This window comes from Parasteatoda tepidariorum, chromosome 10 (assembly GCF_982258835.1).
Source record: "Parasteatoda tepidariorum strain Cologne lab strain chromosome 10, Ptep-v5.0, whole genome shotgun sequence".
Taxonomy (NCBI): Eukaryota; Metazoa; Arthropoda; class Arachnida; order Araneae; family Theridiidae; genus Parasteatoda; species Parasteatoda tepidariorum.
In genome coordinates, this window is record NC_141764.1 from 23256198 (window position 1) to 23281528 (window position 25331).

General features: G+C 33.1%; 1 protein-coding gene across 1 annotated transcript in view; it reads right to left on the minus strand.

The window, feature by feature from the left end:
* Positions 1 to 25331, minus strand: part of LOC107439698 (uncharacterized) — a 310740-nt gene that overhangs the window by 9764 nt on the left and 275645 nt on the right. The window contains exons 95-109 of the mRNA XM_087152696.1: positions 23698 to 23957; positions 21810 to 22024; positions 20846 to 21051; positions 19168 to 19350; positions 16953 to 17173; positions 16484 to 16685; positions 16246 to 16361; positions 14504 to 14729; positions 11583 to 11762; positions 11479 to 11504; positions 9450 to 9624; positions 8037 to 8141; positions 6279 to 6479; positions 2763 to 2863; positions 1255 to 1377 (exon numbers count right to left, since the gene is read on the minus strand). Of these exons, the coding sequence (XP_087008822.1) occupies positions 1255 to 1377; positions 2763 to 2863; positions 6279 to 6479; positions 8037 to 8141; positions 9450 to 9624; positions 11479 to 11504; positions 11583 to 11762; positions 14504 to 14729; positions 16246 to 16361; positions 16484 to 16685; positions 16953 to 17173; positions 19168 to 19350; positions 20846 to 21051; positions 21810 to 22024; positions 23698 to 23957 (2540 nt within the window). The remainder of the gene's footprint in view (positions 1 to 1254; positions 1378 to 2762; positions 2864 to 6278; positions 6480 to 8036; positions 8142 to 9449; positions 9625 to 11478; positions 11505 to 11582; positions 11763 to 14503; positions 14730 to 16245; positions 16362 to 16483; positions 16686 to 16952; positions 17174 to 19167; positions 19351 to 20845; positions 21052 to 21809; positions 22025 to 23697; positions 23958 to 25331) is intronic.

Consider the following 25331-nt stretch of genomic DNA (forward strand, 5'->3'; position numbering starts at 1 on the left):
TGAGTTTATGTTAAAATAATAGTATTCAAAATCTTATATCACGTTAAAATAATATTATATAGAATGATTCAGTACAGCGATTAAAAACTTTGAGGGGAAAAGAGGCTTATTATTAAGATGTGCATAACGATCCATATCTGGAAATGTCATCGTACACTTTAATCTTTCCTCCCCAATATGAACTGCTATTCATGCACATTTGAAATGGTATTTTTATATATATCTTAATGATATGTAAATGTTACAATTTCTAGCAATTATGATCAAACATTGCAGTCCAATAGGCCAAGTAATTACTGTTTTTATCGTTATTTAATGGTTGGTTGGTTGGTGTCGTATCCTCTATTGAATCATATTTCATGGTGTGCTTGAATAACTTTTGTTATTTCTATGGCATTAAATGAATACAAATCCTCTTCTGTGGGGTAGTTTAAGAGGTGAAGGCCTGCACCGACTGCAGGGCAGTTGAAAACATGATATGGTGTCAGTTCCACATTAAGACAGTTGCCACAGTTTTGATATTTTCTAGTCCCATCTGTAGAAATTTTCATGTTTTTATGATGTTTTGTCCTTAGTCTGATGAGAGTAGTGGCTGTCTTCTTATCGATGTCAAGATTAGTTATTTGATCGAGGGCTCTGATTTTTAAAGGAGTGAATAGTCTTGTTTTTGCAAAAGCATTTGCATCTGCCAACGTGGTTGGGATTGTATTTTGATTGAGATCTCTGGCATTTTTAGCCAAGGAATCAGCTATTTCATTGAACTCTAGGTTCACATGGGCGGGAATCCACTGCAAGAAGCATTTTTTCCGGAGACGCTGAAGTTGTCCAAGTTGTTCTATGATATTCAGGATTAGGCTTGAGGTTCCTTTGCTGAGGGCCTGTATCGTTATTTAATGGTGTGGCGATTTAATGTTTTAACATTAAGGTATGAGGACACACCGTCAGTTCATACTGGGAGAGTGATGCCTCTCGATTATGAACTGGCTGTGTGTCATAGTACTCTTTTAGCCGTGTACGATGACATGCGCTTGACGTATGAGCCCTAACTGCGTACGAGTTGTTTATGATGTGCCTTACCATCCTTTTAAGGTTGTATTGAACCACTCTATGTGTCTATAAGGCGAATTTATTCCAGGCTTTAAATTTTGCATTTTTACAAGAAGTTTTTTTTAATATAGAATAATTACTTTAGGGCTTTGAGGATATTTAGAATTCCATTTCCCCAAATATTAATTTAAACCAAAATATACATACTTCAGAATCGGGTAAGGAGGATGGATCTGGACAGGTCTCCTTGATGCAATTGGAAAAGTGTTGTCCCTTGGTCCCTTCGCACTTGCACTTCTCACACAAACCGTCTTGCCATTCCTCACCAGACTGCAAAACAATGAAAGATTGTTATTCTAATGATAGAGATGTCTGGAAGCCTGAGAAACGTCTTTGTTAATGATAAATAGAAAAACGTATTATGTCCCACTTAAGATAAGGCACAACAAGTTATAAGACTTTGATAACTCGCTGAAGGCATTTACAAATTAATAAGATACCCCCATATATTGCTAAATCTTAGATTTTATGACTGTTACTTGATCCAGTATCTTCTTCGGCTCCATCGAAAAACTTATATTTTAAATAAGGAAACCATAAGTATAATGAATCTGTTTTTTTTTGTTTTTTTTCTGTGAGTGTGTGCATTCAGGAAAGATCTTTTTATGAGTGGGGAATTTCAGGAGCATGTAACTGCATGTCAGGAGCATGTAACTAATCACCATACAACGTCTAGAAAGATGTCTAAAGGAGGCATAAAATTATTGATGCATAAAATGGATTCGACCAAATATATTGAATATTTATGCACCATAATCTTGTTCTTTTTTTCTTTTCCATTATTTTTTTTAATAAAAAGAACGAAATTACTTTCCAGGCAATTTTATTTTTATTGTTTAATTGACTAACATATATTAACACATGAGCCGCAGTGTTTTGCGAACAACGGGAGCGATGTTTGTCAATCCAAATTTTTGTACAGTTACGCTCGTAAATTTAAAAATAATTGAAAAAATGTTAAATTTTAGATGCATAATTAATGCACTTCATGAATGGAATAGCTTTAAAACTTAAGTTTATCAAGTTTTTTTTGACTAGAATATGAGCCAGTGTTTCATGTGTATGTAAGGAGTCCCTTCAGACAGAAAAGTATTTTATTATCTTCATGTTAGCCATCATTTTCTTACACCATAACTAAAAATTATTTATGAATTATTTTTATTTCAATTTATTCGCTGAGATATGTTCTAATGAGATTAGTTAATCAAATTTTAAATTTTAAAATTGCGAGTTTTTTAAATTTTTTTTTTAAAAACTTATAAACTTTAAAAATCAAATGTCGGTACCTAGGTTCATAAGCACATACTTCAATTAAAAAAAATTAATTAGTTGCTGTAATTAGTTCGTAGTAAAGCGCAGTGTTGCGTAGTTAGTGAACAAAAATATTAATAAATAAGACCATTCTGGAAATATAATTTTTCATACATTAAAGTAAAGTTCCCTTTTCTGTCTTAAAGAGAACCTTGAAAACCTTAATTTAATTAAAATTAAATGTTTTAGGTAAATCAATGGTGGAAGCAATGTTTTTTTTTGTAAATGGTATTGTCTATACTAGGGCGTCAAGTATAACTTATTTCCAAGCTCTTCAAAAAAAGCTTTACAAATATTTCGATTATAATGTAACCTCTTTAAAAATAAAGGTTTCATCGTCTTACTTTATAAAGCACTGGATCAGACTCTTCCGATTCAATATATTTTTCCACGCCTTCAGCTATTTCAAAGTGATGAAGGTAAATGCATACATCTTCCAGAGGTTCTGAAGAAGAAAATTAAAAAAAAAAAAAAATTCAATTAAAGAAAAGAATAAGCAGGTTAGTACAATATAGTAGTGTCAATAGTATCTCGAATTACTTTTTTCTGTCAAATATTAAATGATAGCTTATACAAGGAAATTTTTTCTGTTACTTAATATTGCCTGATTCGGGAGAGAGGATTTAAAAACTGAATTTAGTTTTTCTTCTAAAGCTACAGATTTGTTTTTAAAAATATCATAATTTTGTCCCATTTTTGTCGAAACGTACAAGTTATACATAAAAGAGGGTCACATAAATGTTGCGACAAACTTCTAGGGGTGTTAGGGCACATCATCAGGATTAAAATTGCGTAGAAAGCCATGCCTGTAAGTGTCGTCATATGCCGCTAGGGGCATTTTTCTAGAATGAACTTTTTCTTCGTGTGCTTCTGAATATATCATAATAGGGAAGCTCCTCAAGCGGTGTAAGATGACGTTTCTGAGCAAAGGTTTCTATGAAATTTTAAACTTGATTATGTGCTCTAACTCCTCTAGAACTTTGTCGCAACCACTCTCTAAATATAACGTTTCTAAACGTTATATTTAAACGTTATAAAGCAAGTGGGTACAGTAGCTTAATAGAAAAGTGAATAATTCTTTTTTGTTAGATTTGTGGGAGGCTAATATTACCATGTGTATCTTAATGTGAATTAAATTTAAGTGCATTTATCATAACCCCCATTAAATTAAGTGAGGAGGAACAAAAAGATTATACACACGAACGTGTTGCTAATGTAACGTACGTATACATTTGTAGTAGTTATTCATCAACAGTTCATCTTAGAGGAAGTCAACTATAAATATAGTGGGCTTTCAAGGAGAGAGATAAGACTCCAGTCATTTCACAAAATGAATGGTAAGGAACTACAAAACTATATATCTATTACTATTGTTACTATGAATTTAATTTTTTGAACAGTTAAACATTTGGTTTAAGCGAACTATTTTACGAGATCTGATTTTCGAACTAACTTAATAATGAAGTTTTAGAAGATTTAAATTTAAATATGATTGTAATTTAAAAAATAAATAAATATATAATTTGCTGGAAATAGTAATTTTTTAAAATTTTATAATAATTTACATTACATGAAATAAAAGTACAATATGAGCTAAATTTTTCGTTTTAATCTTTTTTTTCTTCTTTTTTTTTAAATGGAATTTTTTTTCACGGTGAATATCCTTCTGCTTTCAGGAGTGAGCGAGGAGTTGACCATTGGCATCTAAACGCCTTTGCACGTCATTGTCCTAACGTTATATAAAAAAGGAAGCTTGGCTATAGAAATCATGATCAGGGAGGTTTAGGCTTTGTTTGTAGTCTTTGCAAATAGTATAGGCATCTCAAGGAATCGAGATTTCCTCACTCTCCACACTTTTCCTCTCTCTGTTACCCCGGTGTTCAAAGATCTTGTTTTTTCCTCACGCTAATATCTTACCCTTTCTTATTGATACATTCTGCCGTGGAGTAAATCAAGATTTTCCGTAATCATGGTAACGGAAAAGGGAAAAGAGTGGAGAGGAGGAAAATCACACGACTTTGAGATGCCTATATGTTTAGAAAGAGCGTAAGTTTTGTTTCTGTTTCATTTAGCTAGCAATAAACATGAAAATATTAGCTGACTTGGTCACGTTTGAATTTTTATTCGTACCAAACGGCGTATACTGTGGAGCATTTTTCTTTGGCTATGCTTTCGAGATGGGTGATGCATACTATTACCATACTTATTCTATATCCTGCCAGAGTTTCAAACAAATTATCTATATTTTATTATTTTTTTTAAATAATTAAAACAATTTCTTTAAACAAAAAAGTATGTTAATGTGATGACTCAACTTTATTTGTATTCAGGATGGTAAACCATTACTTTATGGTTCATTTGTATGAAAGTAGCACAGTCAATTGTAATTTCAATGCAGATTTCTGAAATTAATCGATGAGGTCCGATAATCTTGAGTTCCAACTTCTTAACTTTTTGAAACTCATAAAATCATTCTTGTTTTATTTATTAGCGACGTTTTCCAAACCCAAATGGGAATCCTCAGCTTTTGTGTTATTCTGGGTAGCTACCAAAAGTCTTCAGAGTAACAGGTAAAGCAGTGAAACGGCATTCTATTTATAATTAACACTGTGAACAGCTGTGAACAAATGGTGCGAAAGTTTTCACGAAGTAAGCATACCAACAAAGACTTAGTGTAAGAAAATATCATGTTCTTTACGGTGAACATTGCTTAAAGCAAACAGTTGTGAACAAATGGTGCAAAACTTTTCCTCAAGTACGTATATTAACATAGACTTAAGTCAAGCAAATGTCGTGATTTATAAGGTGACTGTCTCGAACAAACAGCTGTGATCAAATCATGCAAAAGTTTTAGTTAAGGACGCATATCAACATAGGATCTGTGAAGAATTAGGAAAAGTAAACCCCGTAACTTTCTTTAATTCCCTTTTTACTGTTGATCGAATGATTTGAGATAATCGAATATTTATCATCTTGTCTAACAAGAGTAAAGTAATGGCGCAATCTTATTCTGCTTGCAAGAAATCCAGGGGTCTGTACAGACATTTTGTGAAAGGTCCGTTCTTCGTGAAATTGTGAAAAAATTACTCACATTCTTTCAGCTAGGGTTCACTTTTATGAATTTGTGCAAATAGGGTCCGGTTATTGCAAAAAACTTTTTCAAGGAGTTTTTAAATTGTAAATAGATACAAGATTATGCTCGGCAAATAACAGCAAATGCTGCTTCTAATTAGAGATGCAGCAGACAAATATTTGGTATTTAGCCTATACTGCTGAACGCAGAATATTAATTTCGGACGAATAATAGAAGAATCGTCTGCGGAAGACAAAACTTAATTCGTTTGCATCCATCTTTCTTGTTTTCTGCCCTGGGAAGGGTATATTTGATTAACAAAACAATAATGAAGATAAACACATTTGTGAAGGGTCCGATTAAAAGAAAAATCATTTTGTGAAGGGTCCGTTTTTAAGTTAAAATATTTTGTGAAGGGTACGTTCTTATGAAAAGATATTTCGGACCAAAATTTCTTCTAAACAGACCCCTGAAATCGTACTATTTTGCATTGTTCTGTTCTACAACTTTACATTCACTTTAATTGCTCTCTTGTGAATTGGTTAAGAAGTTAGATGTAGTCAGTGGCACACTCTTTTTACGTTTCGTTTCAGTGGCGTTGCTACAGTTATTCTGTTGCTATCACGTGTGTCCACTTTTCATTTGGGCAAACCTTACACAATAGATAATTGACGTTTAATTTAAACATCTTTTCCCATAACCCATTTAAATATACTAATTTTTGTTAAACCATTGATAAATTTATCGAAAATTTATCACATGGTTCTAAAATAGAGGAAGTTCTTACTGCATTTGTAGGTGCTACAGCACTCTCCTTTTAGTTCAGTAAGCTCTGTTCCTGGCTGACAAGCTGGCCTCTTCGGACAAGAACTGGAATTGCAGGCAACCTGTATTTTTGGACAGCAAAGACCATCTATCTTCTTAACGTATTGACCGACTTCTAAATCTGATGGCCATATGACGTCTCCACACAGAGCTGGCTCACATTCTAGAATATAGAATAAATTGTTGCTCACAAAATAAGATTTTGTTAGGTTCTGTTATTCATAGCGACATTATTCACACTTCTTTTGTTTCATGTGGGTAAGTGTAGTTTGTGTACAGAGATCAAAACACATACCTTAAGTGGTACACCTGAATAACTTTTAACCTAATGATCGATTTTTCACGTACAAAAGATTAAGTTAAAATGGTTAGAGTGTATGACCTTCAATATGCTGATTAATGAACCAGATACAAAACACGGTTAAGAAACTATATACAAAAATGTCTTAAATCTTTTTTGACTCTTAGGGGGTTAGCTGCAAAGTAAAAAAATATTATCTCGATAATAGTTGAGTTTGATCATTATGATCATTAATAAAAAGTTTGATATTTTTTTATATTGATTTTGCATTTTGCGGTTATCGCCAACTCTTCAACTAATAAAAGGAAAATGAAAAAAATCATGATTACAGTCTTTATTTTTGTACAAGTAATTTTTATAATTTGTTATTTAATTTAACTATGATTGAAACATTTTTGGATTGAAAATTAAACGAATTTTTACACCATTTTTAGCTATGGTATTAGAAATGACAGAATCTATAATTTAAATGAAATGTGTCCAATAGATTCTGAACAGTCCATGAAAGTCGTTTTTTTTAGTCTTAAATTGGCGAGAACTATTTGACCAACTTCGTGAAAACTTTAGATTTTTTCATTTTAAATTATGCATTGTTTGAAATGGTGAAAATTCTAACATTTTTTTTTATTATTATTAAATCAACTTAAAGGCAAAATTATTAAGACCTACTCTCAGAAATTAAGTTTTATAATTGTACAAACATTTTTTATTCACTTAAAGAATTTCAAAGAACTACGCAAAAAATAAAATCAACATCAATGTGGTGAAATTTCGATTATTATCTTAACTAAACTGTTGGGACAATATTGATCAAGTGTAAAGGATCTAAATCTGTCGAAAAAAAAAGGTATATTTATTCAAAAGATGTAAGTTTTTACACCTGTATGGGTCTTGGAAACTGCGAGTTGGCGCCTGCTTTTCTGATTTGCCACCAACAGGGACATTAGAACTTAAATTTCTCTTCCCTATTACCGATAAGTACCAAATATATCAACTAATAAAATGTATAGTTAATCGAAATTCGGATAATTTTTTTTCTTACAATAGCGGATAAATTTCAATTGGAGCACAGTTCAATTTCAAAATTTCGGCCTCTTTTAACAAATTATTAGGCAAACATTAGTTTATGAGTCCGACAGTTTATTAGTAAAACTTTTCAAAAACTATGTTTTATCATGTAGTCTTAAGAAAGAGGAAATTATTTTATTTTTCGTCAGGCTTAATAAGAAATGCATTTTACCACTAACAGTTTCAAAAATCGTTCATTCCATGGACTTCGTTTAAAGTCTAAGAAAATAATTTCCGACATTTTAATCTGCTTGAAAAACCTAGCTTTAAAATTTTTCATTATATTTTAAGAATAAATAAAAAATAACATGATTGACTTGGAAGGAAACAGTGTCAAAGATTCTTTCATACCACATTCGAATTCCGGACATTTCGTTTGGCGTGTGTGCATTTTCGCTACTTCACCATTTGGACAATCTGGAATTTTAGGAGAAGGACAATCTTCCTTTTTAGGAGCTGTAATAGGAAATGTATGTAAGTATATAATATTTATAAATTTATGTGACAAGCAATTTGCTCGAAAATGTTAAGCGTGTTTAATTCCTTAAGCAATTTCTTCTATAAAAGCTAGCAAGCTTGCGTAGTTTCTCAGCATTCTAGATGAGTTTGAAAGTAGGTTGGAATTTGGAACCGTTATATGAGAACCCTAGCGATAAGTCCTTAAGATAATCTAAAAATATGATTAAATATTAATATCTTCTTGCTGGTACTAATTATTCCATACCAAGAATATGTTGTGCGCTATACAGAGTAAAATTATCAGTAGGGAGTCGGCATTAATTTCAATCGTTATGCCGACTTATCGTTATGCTTATCGTATCATTATGCTTATCGTTATGCTTAAAATTATACGTCATTAATTTATACCCATTACCCAATTTTTTAAATTTCTTTATACTGATCTAGTTTTAGCTTTGGTCTGTTGTAGTTTATTTACGTCTCAATAGGTTATTGGCGACGGCCTGGGAAGCATCCTTGAGGATGATCCGAAGATATGCTTGCATACCTGCCAACTTTTAATCCTTTCGATGATCATTTTCCCCAGTGGTAGTAAGATGGAATTTAAATTACAATTTTAGGTAGAAACATACACTGTATTTTGATAAAGTTTGCGAAGCACTCTACCGCAGTACTACACATTCATATATGTGCTTAATATTTTTAAAAGTAGTGGTAGTGAAAAAGATTATAAATTAAGTTTATAAATGCAAGAAATATATAAAAAGCATACATTTTACTACCACTTTAAAGATGGAAATAAAATTTTACGCCAAATGCGTAAAAGTTGGCAGGTATGTAAAGCTTGACAATCTTGATCTTCTGCAGAGGAGATGGCACCCCGCTTCGGTAGCCCGACGACCTGCCCGCTAAGTCGAGTACTTTACTATAGAACAGTTTAGCGAGGACCAACACCGCACACCCTTGATCCCATCGCAGAATGATCCAAGTAAATTTGATCTAATTATAATATATTAATATAATGATATTATAAATGTTCTATATTTATATTATCTTTCATCTAGTTTAACCAATTAATGCACGAACGTCAAAACCGATTTCAGTCGCTTAAGAACAATCATGCTGTATAGTATCACCTGATAATTAAGATTTTACATAGAATCTTATAGTGCGTCTAATAATTTATCCTGTACGTCGGTTTTATTACTTTTTGCATTTCACAGTAAAATGAAGTATTTTTTTTTTAAACATTAGTAAATAAATGCAATTCGTGATGTAGCAATAAAATGTTTTATAAATAGTTACCACACAAATAGCGCTTGCAACAAGATGATTCTTCGAATTCAATTTCAATTTCGACTAAAGCCTCGTTCTCAGAGCAAATTGGATTTTCAGGACAAACTTCCTCAGAACAAGAAATCTTGAGTTCCGTGTTACATTCGCAAGTTTTACAGTTGCCATCTTTCCACCTGTCACCCGGCTGAAAATAAATTTTTTTTAAATGTTTTTTTTTTTGTATAAAAAGCATGTCAAGTTATTAAGCTTTGTAAGTTTATCTTGTGATTACGAAACTAATTTGTTTCGTGTAATAAAAAGAGCACAAAACCTTTGTGACCTGTTTACATTCTAACTTGTATGCTGACCTCTGACATAATTCAAATTTTATCCTATAGTGTTATTGAATATTATTCTAAACCCATCATAGAATTGGTAGACATTTTTTTTTCACGAATATTTTTATGCGATTTGGTATTGGAATTTCCCTGATTTGAAGAAAAAATTCTAAAAACTATAGGGCTAAACCCATTATGATTTCACCTCCTTGGGGAACTCCTTGTTTTGCAACTTATAAGTTTTAAAATATTAAAAGGAATACACCGAGTTTTATAAAATGTATTGGTTTTTGCGCACTGCTGCTATGAGAAACTATTCATAAAAAATGACTAGTTGGCATGTTTTTTTAAGCAAATTAATTCAATATCAAGTTTATATTACAAATTGTACATCAATTCGATAATTAACATTATTTTTTAAAGTAACTTCCATAAAGTCATGTTAAAAACTTAATTATTAATTATCTGTAATTAAATTAATAATGTGAATGATTTGATAAATGCTATAATATAAAACATATAATGACTCATCCTATCTATAAGTTGACCACTTTTCAATCTTTACTGCATACTGAAATCTGGGGTTCTATTTCGGGGGACAGCTCAAAGCCAACCCAGCTTCCTATCGGTGGATACCAGCTTATTTTGGTAGTAAAGGCGGCTAATGCACAATGCTGACCACAATGCCATTGATATATCGTTGAGTACAACATTGTGGATGTTTAATCAATCCATAATCTCAGTCTTGTAAAATGGTCTGTTGCGGGAGAACTTTGAAATTATTTTGTTTATTTAAAAGTATGCTTAAAGCTGGCGTATCTTAGAAACGTATAAATATAGATTAAAAGTGAATGATTTGTCGAATTAAGCAAGGAATATTAATTATTTAAAAAAATAGTTAAGCTATGTTGTTTATGATTAATAACCTCCTCCTCATAATCCTCATAGAACAGAACAATCCCTCACGTCTGTAAGCTACTTGAACATAGTTGCAGACCAGGTTCACCCATTCATGGCAACAGTTTTTCCTGGGGGATGGTGTTTACTAACAGGATAATGCACCATGTCATAAGGGTCGAATCGTCGAGGAACATTCCAGTGACTTTCAAGTCATGTCTTGGCCCTCAAATTCACCTGACCTTAATCCAATAGAGCATTTGTGATCCTACTTGGAAAACCAAATTCGTGCTGTCATGCTACCCCCTCGCAATTTGAGGGAATTGCAGAACCAGTTGGTGAGCGCTTGGTACCAGATACCTCAGACTACCTATCAGCACCTTGTGGAATCAATGCCACGTCGGGTGCTAGCAGTTTTGAGGGCTAAAGGTGGTCCTACATGTTATTAGCAGGGTGGTCATAATGTAATGGCTCTTCGGTGTATAGTACAACAGTTCTTCTATGAAACGTATTATTTTAATCATTTCTATAGACCAGGAACAAATTTATAAAATAAAATATCTCATTCTTCACAGATAATATTTTCAAAATAATTGGTTTTCTTCTTTTTTTTTTATTCATTTTTATTTATTTATTTATCATGACGTACTTCTGCCAAAAGAACGTCAATTACTCGGAGTTTCATAGACGAAAAAATTTGGAACCGCTTGCTATAGAGTCTACGACTAAAAGCATCTCTCTTTCTCATTGTTCCCTACATTTTTTTCACGAGCTTTTAATAACCTCCTAAACAATAAAATATTGAAGTCTAATTTTTAACTTACCACATGTCCTGCGTCGTCACAGGTTTCTGTAAAATAAAATGAAGTAGTTCAGTGACTTAAAAAAATGTTTATACTTAAATTTAAATACTTTAAAATAATAATACCACAAGAGATGGGATCAACACATATTTCGCCATCGAGAATTTTTCCAGCTGGACAGAAACAGCCATCTGTCTTAAGTTGGTGGCACAAGGAATCTTCTGAAGAGTTTTTCAAACTGGCACAGGTTTGAGGACATCCTTTGTGGCACTGTTCGTACTGTAGATTTTCCGGACATTTCATATCTGACAAAAAAAAAATCACATTGCTTATAAACCTTTGTCTATAAGTCATTGCAGTAATCTTAAGAATAAAATCAAGGCAGAGAAGATAGAGCGGTTAGTAAAACCATGGAGTTGCCAACTTTCTTCACTTTTGCAGAAAATTTCTTCTAGTGGTAGCTAAGTTAATATTTTAATGCATGTTTTTTGTTTTACAAATTTGATTAAATGTTATTTTCTACATCATTACATGTGAAGGGTTTAAAGTTTCATATGAAATGCTACTTTGCTCCTGCTCTCTCGTGATGAGGCTTTTGAGATGTTGTCAAAATTTCCAAAAATTCCGAAAGCTTTAAATTTTGTCTGCTACTTCATAAAAGATTTTCCAAAAAGCGTAGTAGTTGGCAGCTCTGAAAACATTTATAACAAACTTATTATTTTTTAGCCATTTTCTACATTTGCGTGCGTTGTTTTTTACATTGTACTGCCTACATATATGGGAATAAAATTCCGGTGAGTATTAAATTTAATTAATAATTTATTTACCAATATTTTGATGTGAAGTCTATCTAATTTTCTTTTCATATTTAGGCAGCAGCCATGCTTGTTTCAAAAAGTGTCGGAGTCGGACAAAACGGGACACTTGTGAGTTGAATAAAACGGGATAGAGTTTTTTATGTCCCGTTTTATCCACCTATTTATTTGTTGGATTATTACCTTTTAAAATAGCCATATATTAATGTAGGCCTGGGCTTTTTAAACAACTTATTTATATTAGCTATATATATTTTTGAAAAATTTAGTCTTTTTATATTGTAATGCAAAATTTGTTTACTAACGTTCATTATTAAGCATTTAATTTTCGACTCTAGGATTTCACATCTTTCATTAGAACTAATTGTAATGTATTTCTCTGATGAAGACTTGAGCTTTCTTATGTATAAACAATATTATTAATATATTTGCATTGTTTATAATTTTAAATTTATATACATGCAAAAATTTAAACATTGTGAACCCTATCCCGTTTTATCCAACCCAGGTATGCTAAAACGGGATATGTAAGAGTTTGGAAATTAATTTTTTTTTCTATTTCACAGTCAGTAAAATTAGTTTAAAATATGTTTTTTGTGTGCTTCGATAAATGTTGTAGCTACAAAAAAATAATGTATGGTTTTCCTAAACAGATATTCCGTAGTAAATATAAACAATAATGGTATCCCGTTTTATCCGACTCTCCCCTACTACCAGTTTCTTTTATCTGCAGCAGCCCAACTTGACTAAACGATTAAACTTAGAGTCAATTCTTCTTTGGCACAGAACCTGAACTGTCACTGAAGACCTGATCTGAACTGAACTTGACTGTGAAACGTTTTCATACAGGTTTTCCTGTTACCTAAATCTAATCTCATAGTCTCTGTTAATTTTATAGCTTCCAGAGGAAGCTAATTACTTTTGGAAATAAACAAATGCGCACGTTAAGATAAAACATTGAATTTCGTCATTAGGAAATATGTTCCACTACTTTTGTCAACGAAATAAGAGAGAAAATTATTTTGGTATTTAGTATTGATTTTGGTACATTGGTTATTTTGGTTTATTTTAAGTTAATTAGGATTTTGATGTAGCTGAGAGCTGTGTTTTTATTGTAGTTTTCTGATGTCTTACAAACGTTCTGTCATTTGCTTGTCTTAAAGAAATAATAAGTATATCTCATTTGACAAACTAGGTTAGGCAAGGTAGAAACGGAACTATTGGTTGAGTCTAGCACACTGCCTTAACCATTGTTTAGATCAGGGATGGGCAAACTACGGCCCGCGGGCCAACTGTGGCCCGCCGGAAGATTTTATCCGGCCAGCGGATAGAAATTTTATTTGCCGATCAGTGGCAAATATAAACAATATACATCCACTTTCTTGTCGACTATGTTTAAAATTATTTTTGTTTTTCCTTTTTGAACAAAGTACTGATGACATTTTTACTTTCTCTATTTTTGTTCTACAAAACATAAATTAATGGAAATAGTTAACAGACAGCTTCAATTGGTAAAATGTTGAAGGCAGAAGTTCTTTATAGAATAGCCGTAGATTGGCTCCAACCAGCATTTGTCTTTCTCGAGAAGCTGACTTATGGAATCTAATAAAGGTAAATTGTACTTCTCATGTGGCAGACTGCGCATTTTACGCTTCAAAGAGCGGACAATCTAACAATCACCTGAAGCAGTTGTTTCTAAATATGCCAAAGTTTTACAAATCATTACCAAAAGCTAGTTTCCAAAATTTAATATTTCATGCCCAGAAAATCAGTACTATGTTTGCTTAATCTTATATATGTGAACAAGAGTTTTCAACTATGAACCTTAGAAAAAATCATTTCAGAAGTAGACTAACAGAAAAGCCTTGTTCCTTAAAATAAGCACATCTCACTTCGAACCTTAATATAAGGAGCTTTAAAAAATGAAATCGCAATTTCCGTCATCTCACTAAATATTTAAATTAAAACTTGTATATCGCTTTTCTTTTTAAATTTTGAAGTTTTTACTTGGCCCACCAAGCATTTTTTTCCTTGATTTTTGGCCCTCGACAAAAAAAGTTTGCCCATCCCTGGTTTAGATAGAAGGAGCTGCTAACTTTCGATATGCTGTTGTTGTTTTTGTGACTATCGAGGACAATATGACATGTAACAGAGAAAGGCAATGACTCCGCAAATACCAACGGAGCAACAAAACTAAGAGTTGGAAAAGGTAGTGTCGGAATAAACCATACCACAACCGAGTGCATCGGGCCAACTGTTTATGGCTATGCCCATTTGACAGCACTCGCGAGTGTATTCCATTGCAGTTTTGCAGAGAGCTTCCAAGGCTTTCCCGCTGTGAATGGCGTCAAAGCTGCAAGCATCCAAGTAGACCTCGAGATCTAACAGAGGATGGCAAGCCTCGAAGACGGGATCTTCTAGTTTTTGGCACAAGGGATTGGTCTCGGTTATTTCTGGCTGAAATGAGAAACAAAGAAAGTTTTATTTTAACTATTATGCAGGATGTTCTATAATTACCGTCCTTAATAGATAGATGTTTAGAATTTTTATTAAAGATGCATATGTTTGCAAGTTGATATTTAACTTTGAGAAAAAACAAAAATGCTATCAAAAACTGTGGAATTACTTTTGAGTCAGGCAAGATTGAAAACATCAAAACCAATTTTAATGGCAGAGGAGGGGGAGGTGTTTTTAGATTATTAGAAACACTTCCAAATTTCATCGGATATTCAAACTGTTTTTGATGTTTTTTTCCTAGTGATTTGGTAAAATCTAATGGTGTTTATTTTTTGCTTCAATATTAATTTGTGAACCCTTTTTAGTTTAGCTGTCTGATTTTATCGTTTACTAGTAATCAAAACACACTTCCTATGGATGGTGAATATCTTATTTCCATTACTGAATCAAAGCACTATAATAAAGTATTTCGTAGCTGATTAAGATCAACCTTCATTATGTAATGTGTGCTAAAATGGATGCATTATCAGTCTAATCCCACCTTTCTCAGCTAAGCCTTTAAAGTGTATTTGTATTCTACTTAATACACGTTGAACGAAAAACATTTTTCATGTTTTTTAAAGGTTTGTGTATTGAAAATAAAACTATTTCTTTTCTAAGTTCATTTCGTAACGTTACACTGTAGGAAATCACGAAGTGTACACTTTAAAAATATTCTTTTTCTGAACATTAATGTCAACAAGATTCGTATAAAAACTGGGTAGTGTTCAAAAACTTTGCAATTTACGTCTTATTTCTATCCCATACCTTTAGTGAGATAGGAAAGCTAATTCCTCAGATTTTCGTCAGGCTATGGTGTTTAAGGGTTTTATAAAAAAGCACATAACCACTTTACTATATTTAGTCATCGCTAAAGTCATTTGAAAATTAAGAAGACAGCCTCAGAGGATAGAGCGTTCGCCTTCCAATGAGGTGAACCGGGGTTCTATCCCGGCGAAGGCTGGTCGAAACGAATTCCGCATCCGGCTTGCACCGACCACAGTGTTGACGTGAAATATCCTCAGTGGTAGACGGATCATGGGTTAGAGTCCCCTTGTGGTCAGGCTAACCGTGGGAGGTTCTCGTGCTCCTCCTCTCCATGTAACGCAAATGCGGGTTAGTTCCATGAAAAAATCCTCCACGAAGGCAAATTTCTCCCCAATACTTGATCCAGGAGTTCCCTTGTGTTCTGGATTGGGTTCAAAATTACAAGGGGACGGAGTTGAACATTAGTAGTCGTAGACCCAAAAATTACGTCGGCTGTAAATAAAAAATAAAATTAGGAAGGGGATTTCAAACTTTAGCTAGATACCAGTATGTCCTAATATTATCGACATCCAACCAAAAGAACTTAAGTTATTTAGCATGGTATTGGATTTAACATGTTACTTAGTATCAGCTAAAAAGCTAATTGACGTTTACAAAACAAATTTAGTTTCAGGGGAAAATATAAGCTCATAAGCAAAAAAACCATTACCAGTTCGTCCAGAGATTTTTTGCAGTCGTCTATATCCCCTTCTGTTTGGAAATTGCATACATATTCACTGAGTGGTTTACCTCCTGTCTCATCGTCTTTCTTGCCGTTGCAGTTGCCTAAAATATGAAAAGATTCATGCAATACAATCTATGTTATCTATCTTGCTTAGGCAAGGACAAAATTGGTACCTTAAAACTACGCAGTACCTAAATAAATGAAAAAAAAAGGGTTAACTTACCACATAAACCTTCAGTTTTATTGAAATAGCGCCTGGAAGGTACTTTCACGGCAAAACCAGAGTTGTCTTCATAATATCGAGCTTCTAAGCTGATTTGAGGAACTGCTATGACAAATGTCCTTCCAGGGTATCCTAAGATGACCATGCCATTAGAATGCATAGGTAGATGGTCTATTGGAATGGTTGCCTCGTCAAATTGTATCTGAAAAGAATATTGAATCATAAAGTACTCCACATCTACTTATAAAATTATTTCAAAAATGATACAATAAGTAATGCAATTTAAATACTACTTTTGCATTTGCGGTTCCCTTATTTTTGTTAAAGTGGAAAGAGGAATGCTTATGCAAGGTGCTATATCCGTTACTTTTACGTTTAGTTACGTTTAGTTTCAAAAATTGCCTGCAAACTTTTTTGTGGAATTGCCTGCAAACTTTTATAGAAAAAACAGTAAAATGAAATGCATTACATCTTTGTGCTTCTTGATGGTAACAGTGTGCCCCTTGTAAACCAATTGCAGACCAGTCATGCAAGTGGCTTTGGAAAACAGACTGCACCGCCTGGAAAATCCATTCAACGTGAACTGCTTTTCAGTGTCTCCAACTATCAAAAATGTGCCCTCAGCTAAGAAAGGATAGAACATGCCATCAAAAGTTCTCAGGTGTGGATCACCAAAACCTTGGCATGTTTCTGAAAAGAAAAAAAAAAATATTCAGATTCCAGTGACAGTTAAATGGTGATACGTAATGTTCAATTTATATTTTTAATTTTCAGTTTATCTACTCATTTTATTTTGATACATATTTTTGCGACTATATCAAAAATATAATGAAAAAAAGTATACACATTAGAACATGAAGGAAAAAACAGAAGCGTTAATTTATTCTGCCGAATCAATATCGAGGAGAGCGGGATTAAAAACATTGAAAACAAGTCTGATTGTTTCAATTAGTCCCGTTTATCAGCAATCGAACATGTGTTTTTTATGTTTTTAATTCCCCTTCTACATCGGCGATTCTTCAATATTAAATTAATTATTTTTAACATTAATTTTATATTACAATATTATGTATTTTTTTAATTCATGAATTCAAATCCCAGCAATGGCTGGTCCTTGCAAATCCGCATCCGGCTTGCACTAACCACAGTGCTGACGGAAAATATCTTCAGTGGTAGACGGATCATGGGTTAGAGCCCCCTTGCCATCAGGCTAACCGTGGGAGATTCTCGTAGTCTTCCTCTCCATGTAACGCAAGTGATGGTTAGTTTTATCAAAAAGTCGTCCACGAAGACATATTTCTACCAATAGTTCCGTTGTCTTCTGGATTGGGTTCAAAATTACAAGGTTATGGAGTTGAACATTGGTAGTCGTAAACTCAAAAATTGGGTCTGCTGTTCAACGCCGGTTATAATATTTTAAGTTTGGTTTTTAAAACAAGATAGTTTTTTTCCCCATGCGCATCGTTGCCGTTTTTCACTCTTTCTGGTGAAGATTCTTTATAGTAATAGCGATGTAATATTTGATTTTATATTTATAAGCAGGTATTATTTTAACTGTGTAAGCATTTCATGTTTTTAATGTTAAGACTTTTCATTTATATCATTTGTGTGTCGCTGGTAAAAACCATTAAATACAAGCTTTGTTAAACAAAGAATTAAAGGAATCAAAACATTTCGTTCAAAACTTAAAAATAAAAATCAATTCCGATGAATTTTTTCAGGCTAAATAATATTTTATCCAGGAATTTGAATTTAGGTAAATGCGTTAAAAAAATAGATTCTCGTAATTATGTTTAAACATTATCGTAATTATGTTTACTAAATTCATTTCGTAACATTATGTTGCACATGCTGTGTATGCATAGCACGATTACTCTTGCGCTAGTTAGTTGCAATTAGTGAAATTAGTCACACGAAGAAATGAAGCCGGAAGTTATTCATTCACCTTTCTTGTAAAAACTCAAACTAATTCAATTGCGAGCGAAGTATTTTAGTTTTTTTTTAAATAATAAATATATACTAATTAACTTTGTTTTTATGTAAAGCATACGAAGTTAATAAGAAAAAAGCTATTTTTAAATAGTATTAAGAGTACCAAACAGTACAAAAGAGGACGCTGTACCATGGGAGCAACCCCTCCATGTCAAATCACTTTCAATAATATTAGTAATTTAAAATTCCAGAATTCATCGATATTTTTTAAATATATCGATATTTGTTAAATATCAAATTGCTAATCAATTATTTCTTCCTCTTACCTTAAGAGCAAGTAATCGTGCTATGATTTTTTACAGTTTAAAATTGTGAAAAAAAAAACTTTCAGCATATGAAACTTTATAGTTAACTTTTGCTTTGTCTCAACTAATTTTTTTTGATAATTTTATATTACTAAACGGAATTTTTCGCCCACGAAGTATTTCGTCCATAGTAAAGCATACTTTCGAAAGTTAAAATAAAAATATTAAAAAATGTAAAAAAATTGAAAAAAAGCAAATAAAAATTTTTTTAAAAAGTTAATTGAAAATTAAATAAAATATAAAAATAAAACATAAAAATAAATTAGAAAAGTAAAACATAAATTAAATATTAAAAAAATATTGAAAATTAAAATTTAATTAAATAAACTATTCGAAACGAAATGACATCTAGTCTTTAATTATTAAGATATCATAATTAATAGTTACTGTCGGCACATTGGTCAGGTGGAATGCAAGTGTCTTCATTTAGAACAGTTCCTGGGGGACAGAAGCATCCCGAAACACATTTCTCAGAACACTCGGTCAGAGAATCTTCGGAAGATATGTCACAAGTCAATTGGCATGAGGGTCCACAATCATTCCATTCCATGGTAGGAGGACACTCAGAATCTGTTTTAAGTTTATTTGAAGAAATATAATTAATAGAAACTAATAATAACACAGTACATCAAATTCAATACGTTTTTTTCTGTCTTTTACATGAAACTATGTGATCAAAAATGTCAACGAAGTAACTTAAGTTAGAAGTTGGAGTAACGAAGTAAGTAACTCGCGCTTTAAGGGTAGTCTCTTTTTCAAGCTCTTACTTCCGCGCTGAAATGAACTCTGAGTCCGAATTGGTGGAGCTAAGTGCCAACTTCTGGTGAATGAACTATACAAATTTGCAAATTAATATTTAAGGGGGAAAAACTCTGACTAAATCTAACGAGCCACTAGCGAGGAAAGCGTAATTGAAAATATTAAAACCAGTTTTATTAATTGAAATAATCTTATGTTTTATCAGTTACCTTGTGTTCGGTGTTTAAACTCTCCTCTGCTTCATACAGCAACTAAACTGGTTTCCATGTTTTCAGCTCTACAATTGTGAGTGATTCGTTAGATTTTGATAGGGGTTTCGTTTTATACTTCCTTAAATTTTAATTTTCGAACCCTTATGCTTATTCTTTTTTACAACATTTTTGACAAAGACTCCACAAATATATGTCAAGGGCGGACGTTACGGAACACTGTGTGTAAAATGCCAAAATAAATATTTCATTACCAAGATAAACATGCTACGATTCTCTCAATTCTAATTTGTATAAAGAGTTAAGTTCCATTATGTTTTTCCAACCTGAACCAAAAATAGGCATTTAGGTACAATCATAGCTAATTAGTCAAGGCCTTTTAAAAATAAATTAGGTAACTTAATCACTGTAACCAAATAAAATAATTCTTATTAGACTTAATTTACGGCATATGAATCTACGACAAGTATGTTTATTTCTCTATTTCCGTAATGCCATTGGTTTTAGTTAAAATGAGCTAATAAAAACAAATATCAATGGTTTCCAAATAGCGAATTACAAAAAATTAAACTCTATGTCTATGAAAATTGTGAATAAAACTTATTTAAAAAATGTCTGAAGAAAGCTTTAGAAAACTAATGGAAAGCATGTTTCTATCCGAAATAGAGTTACTCTTCTTACGAGGACGAACTAAATCCGTTAATCTACTTCTATCCATCAATTAACAGCTTATATTAGTATCCAATGGTAGTACTCTTCTTACGAGGAGGAACTAAATCCGTTAATCTACTTCTATCCATCAATTAACAGCTTATATTAGTATCCAATAGCAGCAACGCAACAAGAGAAAGTGTCATGTTGCAGTTAATTACCAATTTATGCAGAACTGAAGTATGGCAGCAGTTCGGGCTGCCGTTGGTTACCAGGTAAAACTATCGAATATAAGCCAATATCTGTTAAACAGTTTATTTAGGTGGCTAATAGAACAAATGTAAGCATCTCAAACAATGAATAATCCAAAATACTGACGTTTCTGATTTTTTCTTTTAAATCAGACTTTTTAAATTAATGTCGCTGAAAGTTTTCGGTAGACTTACGGCAAGCATGTTTCAACCTCCAATTCCGGACTGCAGTTGGCCCCAGCTTCTCTTCGCATTCATCTACAAATGGCTGGAAGCTATCACATTTGCATTTTTCAGCTGTTTTGTTCTTCTGCAATATGCATTCGCAAGTAGAACTCATGCAGAACTCTACGAAACTGTCCACGTTGAGTACTTGACCACATGCCACGAATGGATCTTTTCTGAAAAGAAATTACAACGTCCATTATTTTTTGCCATATTTTAATTAAAAGTGTGAAGATTTAAGCACAGCGCAAGTCTATAATCCTTCACCACCTCTTTATCTTTTAAATAAATCCGTTTGCTTAAGACACTGCTCATGTATAGCAGGAGATACCACTGATTTTTAGTCATAATCCTAAATCATTGGTTAAAGCTGCTTCGTGGTACAAATAAACAAACATTGTTAATAGCAGCTTCTATCCCAAATGTTCCAAAATTTGACGGATAAATTCAGAGGTAAGAAATACGGCCTCAAAATGATACAAACATTACGTTTAGAGGGCAAAAATCGTGAAAAACTCTAAATCTAACCATTTTCTGGCAAAGGCTTTGAATTTAGAGGAGATGAAAAACGGAGGTTAGTTTAGGTTTGCCTTACCGAAATTAAGCTCTTGTAAGGTGCTATTCGCTTTGAAGACCCGAAGATCTTCAGTAACTGCGGGGTTTTTATCTATAGGGCCATATAAAAAGTGAATTTTTGCCATGTTTGTAGACTTACAGGTGGATTTCGTTACGTAGGTTGTCGTAGCTTTGGTAGACATCAAAAACACGCGTGGCATCTTTGATCATGTCCGGGAATAATTTTTGCATTGCTGTAGAATGTGTAATGATGGCAGCGAATGTTTAATGATGGCATAAGAAACAGCATTTACATTGCAAATCGATCGCGTCACAAACATATTAATGAACCATTGAAAAATTTACAAATATATCTTACTTTAACTTATTGCACTCTTCAAGAGCTTTAACCATCATTTCGTGAGGGCAGACCACTGGTTGGCATACTTTTTCTTCACCCTCTAACGTCCAACTATCGCCAAACTCTTTACTCGTAAAAGCAAGTTGGCCATCTGGTTTGTTCTGATCGTCTTCTGGTTTTCCAGAATAAAATCCACAGAGACCACCCAAACGTTTTTTCAGTGAAGGCTCAACCTTTAAATGAATGAGATAAATGTAAAAAACAAAAAGAATGAATTTACAATTCAAAGTAATTCAAAATCTTCGTTAAGTAGCTTAATGACTGACGAGGCAGTTAAAGAGCTTCAAAGATCCTTCACCAAGAAAAAAAAAAATCTTAAATTCAAAGCAAAGCTAAGAAAACAAAAAAGTAATTTTTAGCTTCAAAAAATGTTTAGTCTCTAAAACAGCCAAATCGCTCTTATATTTGAAAAACAACAAAGCTATGTGAAGTATCACCGATTTGGTGAGTGAATTTAGATAAAACTAGAGTATAACATGCGATGAAATTTTTCTTCAAAAAGTTTGAAATGAAGACTAATCATGACAGGATTACTTTCCAACTGCGTAATCCTGCCATAACTTGTTATATGATTGAGCATCACGGAGAAAGAAATATCACATAATTTTTTCCTAGTTTTCTTCCATCAATTTTATTAAATAAGCATGGAGGCCTAAAAACGCATGGCATACTTGTTTAAGCTAACTAAAGGAATTTAAACTTACTAATTGTAATTATATTTTCTACAAATGTCTCCCAGTGAGCCGTGATGGCTCAGGGGATAGAACGTTTACCTTCCAATGAGGTAAACCGGGTTCGAATCCCAGTGATGGCTGGTCGATACGAATTTCGCACCTGGTTCGCACCGACCACAGTGCTGACGTAAGATATCTTCAGTGGTAGACTGATCATGGGTTAAAGTTCCTACGCCGTCGGGATAACCATGGGAGGTTTTTGTGGTTTTCGTACCCGTGTAACGCAAATGCAGATTAGTTCCACCAAAAAGTCCTCATCGAAGGCAAATTTTCTCCAATACTTGATCCAGGAGTTCCCTTGTCTTCAGGATTGGGTTCAAAATTACAAGGCTACGGAGTTGAACACTGGTAGCTGTAAACCCCCAAAAAATTGTTCAACGATGGTTATAAAATAAAATGCTGCACAGTGGTTCAATGGTTGCGCTTTCGTATCACAGGTTCGGGGATCTATCCTCGGATCGGTCACGGTTAACTCAGCCTTTCATCCCTTTAGTGAGTCCATAAAATGAGTACCAGGCATGCTTGGGGGACCAGACACTGGGGTTTCTGCGTTCGGCTGACCACCTAACCGGAACGTCTGCACCAGCACTTCAGAGCCCATGGTCAAGAAAACTGGGATTGGCAAAGTTGATTTTGGCCCTTCATAGGCTGTCGCGACACTGAGTTTAGTTCAGTCTTTCTAAGAATATACATTATGATATAAATCATTAATATATTAAGGAAAAGCATGAAATCACCATACTTCATTTTGATATTTGGCTTTGTATAAAATACCTAAACAATGTGTAAAATGTATAAACATTTCTTATGTAGTTTTTATAGCATTATATACAATGCCGGAATCCTTACTTTTTCGGTAAAAAATATACTTCTTTGTAACTCTAGGTTTGGCCTTTATAAGGTTGCATATACTGTTTAGAAAATATTACTTAGAAAGTAAATTTATCAAATAAGGAAAAAATATGAAATATTTTATATCAAAAAAAAAGAAGACCCATTTGAAACATTTTTTAAAAAAGGGAAATATGTTGTGAAATTGCCAAACTAAGTATCATTACGCATCTTTGCCTTCAAAAACGATGACTGTAAAAATGCTAGAATTATAACTTTACTTCTATTTTAAGGTGTCCCTTGTTGTCGTATACCAAAGTATAACCTTTCACTAATGATTTGATGATGACTTGGTCTCCTATCTTCTCTACAAGAAAGTTCTTGGCTCTTTGTCTCCTGTTCATATTTGTTAGTACATAGGCTGTGTAGTTGTGTCCGTCCATTTCCACCTCCAAGTTAGAAGAAATTTTGACATGACGCTGCTTGTTGTGCACTTCTAACCAGTGGTTGCAATTTCCAGTATACCCACACTCTTTGTGCACTGGGGAAAAGGGAGGATAAATAAATAAACAAAAATAGAAATCTTTTGAGAAAATGTTTAATAGAAACTCTTTTAAGATAAAAAAAAATGTAGGAGAAAATTTTTAGTGTTTATTTACCATTGTATCAGACATATAAATTTGATCAAGTGTGAAGTGGACACGCTTGATATTGGCACAAAAAATATAGTAGTGATAGTGACTTAAAACTTCCTGCCACGTTTTAGGACATTAAATTCCGATAAAAAATTGCACAGCTGATTTCTGAAAACTGTTCAACTAGATCTCATGAAAGCATTTAACACTAGATTGCCTAAGGAAGTCATTTTGACTGCTTTTAATTTCAATTAGAAAAACAATGATGTATACAATGACACGATTTCTTAGAATTTTGTGACTTTTTGAACAACATATAATTTTTTTTATTGTTAATATTTACTAATAACTTGTTACATAACTGTAAATAATATAAAAAATATTAAAAATTAATTTTAAGCAAATTTATTGACGCATTCACAATTCATTTTGACTGCTTTTAGGCAATATAGGCATATATTCATTTTCCGTCTTTCTAGTGTTAAACTGGATGTAAGGCAGGGCTAAGATCGATGCTCCCAAAACAGAACAAGCTGCAGTTGCATGATTTTCAGTGACAAAATGTGGTAATTTATCATCGAATGCCCGATGTTTGAAGCGAACAATATCTAAGATTGAGTCTCGATGGCTCAGGGGATAGAGCGTTCGCCTTTCAATGAGGCGAACCGGGTTCGAATCCCAGTCGATACGAATTCCGCATCCGGCTTGCACCGACCACAGTGCTGACGTGAAATATCCTCAGTGGCAGATGGATCATGGGTTAGAGTCCCCTTGCCTTCAGGCTAACCATGGGAGGTTCTCGTGGTCTTCCTCTCCATGTAGCGCAAATTCGGGTTTGCTCCATCAAAAAGTCGCCCATGAAGGCAAATTTCTCCCAATACTCGATCCAGGAGTTCCCATGTCTTCTGGATTGGATTCAAAGTTGCAAGGCTACGGAGATGAACATTAGTAGTTGTGTACCCATAAAATTGGGTCGGCTGTTCAATGACGGTTACAAAATAAAATAAAAAATATCTAAGATAAACAGCTATGAACTAATTGCGTAAAAGTTTTCGTGCCGAACGTACATGACTATCGGATAGATCCGAAACAAGCAAGTGTCTATGATCTTTCCTGAATTCATTGTTTTGAGGAGAAGTTATCAAAATTCAGCTACTGCCACAAATAAATAAATAAATACACTTGTGTCCAAAAGTTAAGCATGCTTTTACACTGAACATATATGCAAAATTATGCTAAACTTTTAGACAACAGTGTATTTTCTATATGGTTCCTAATGG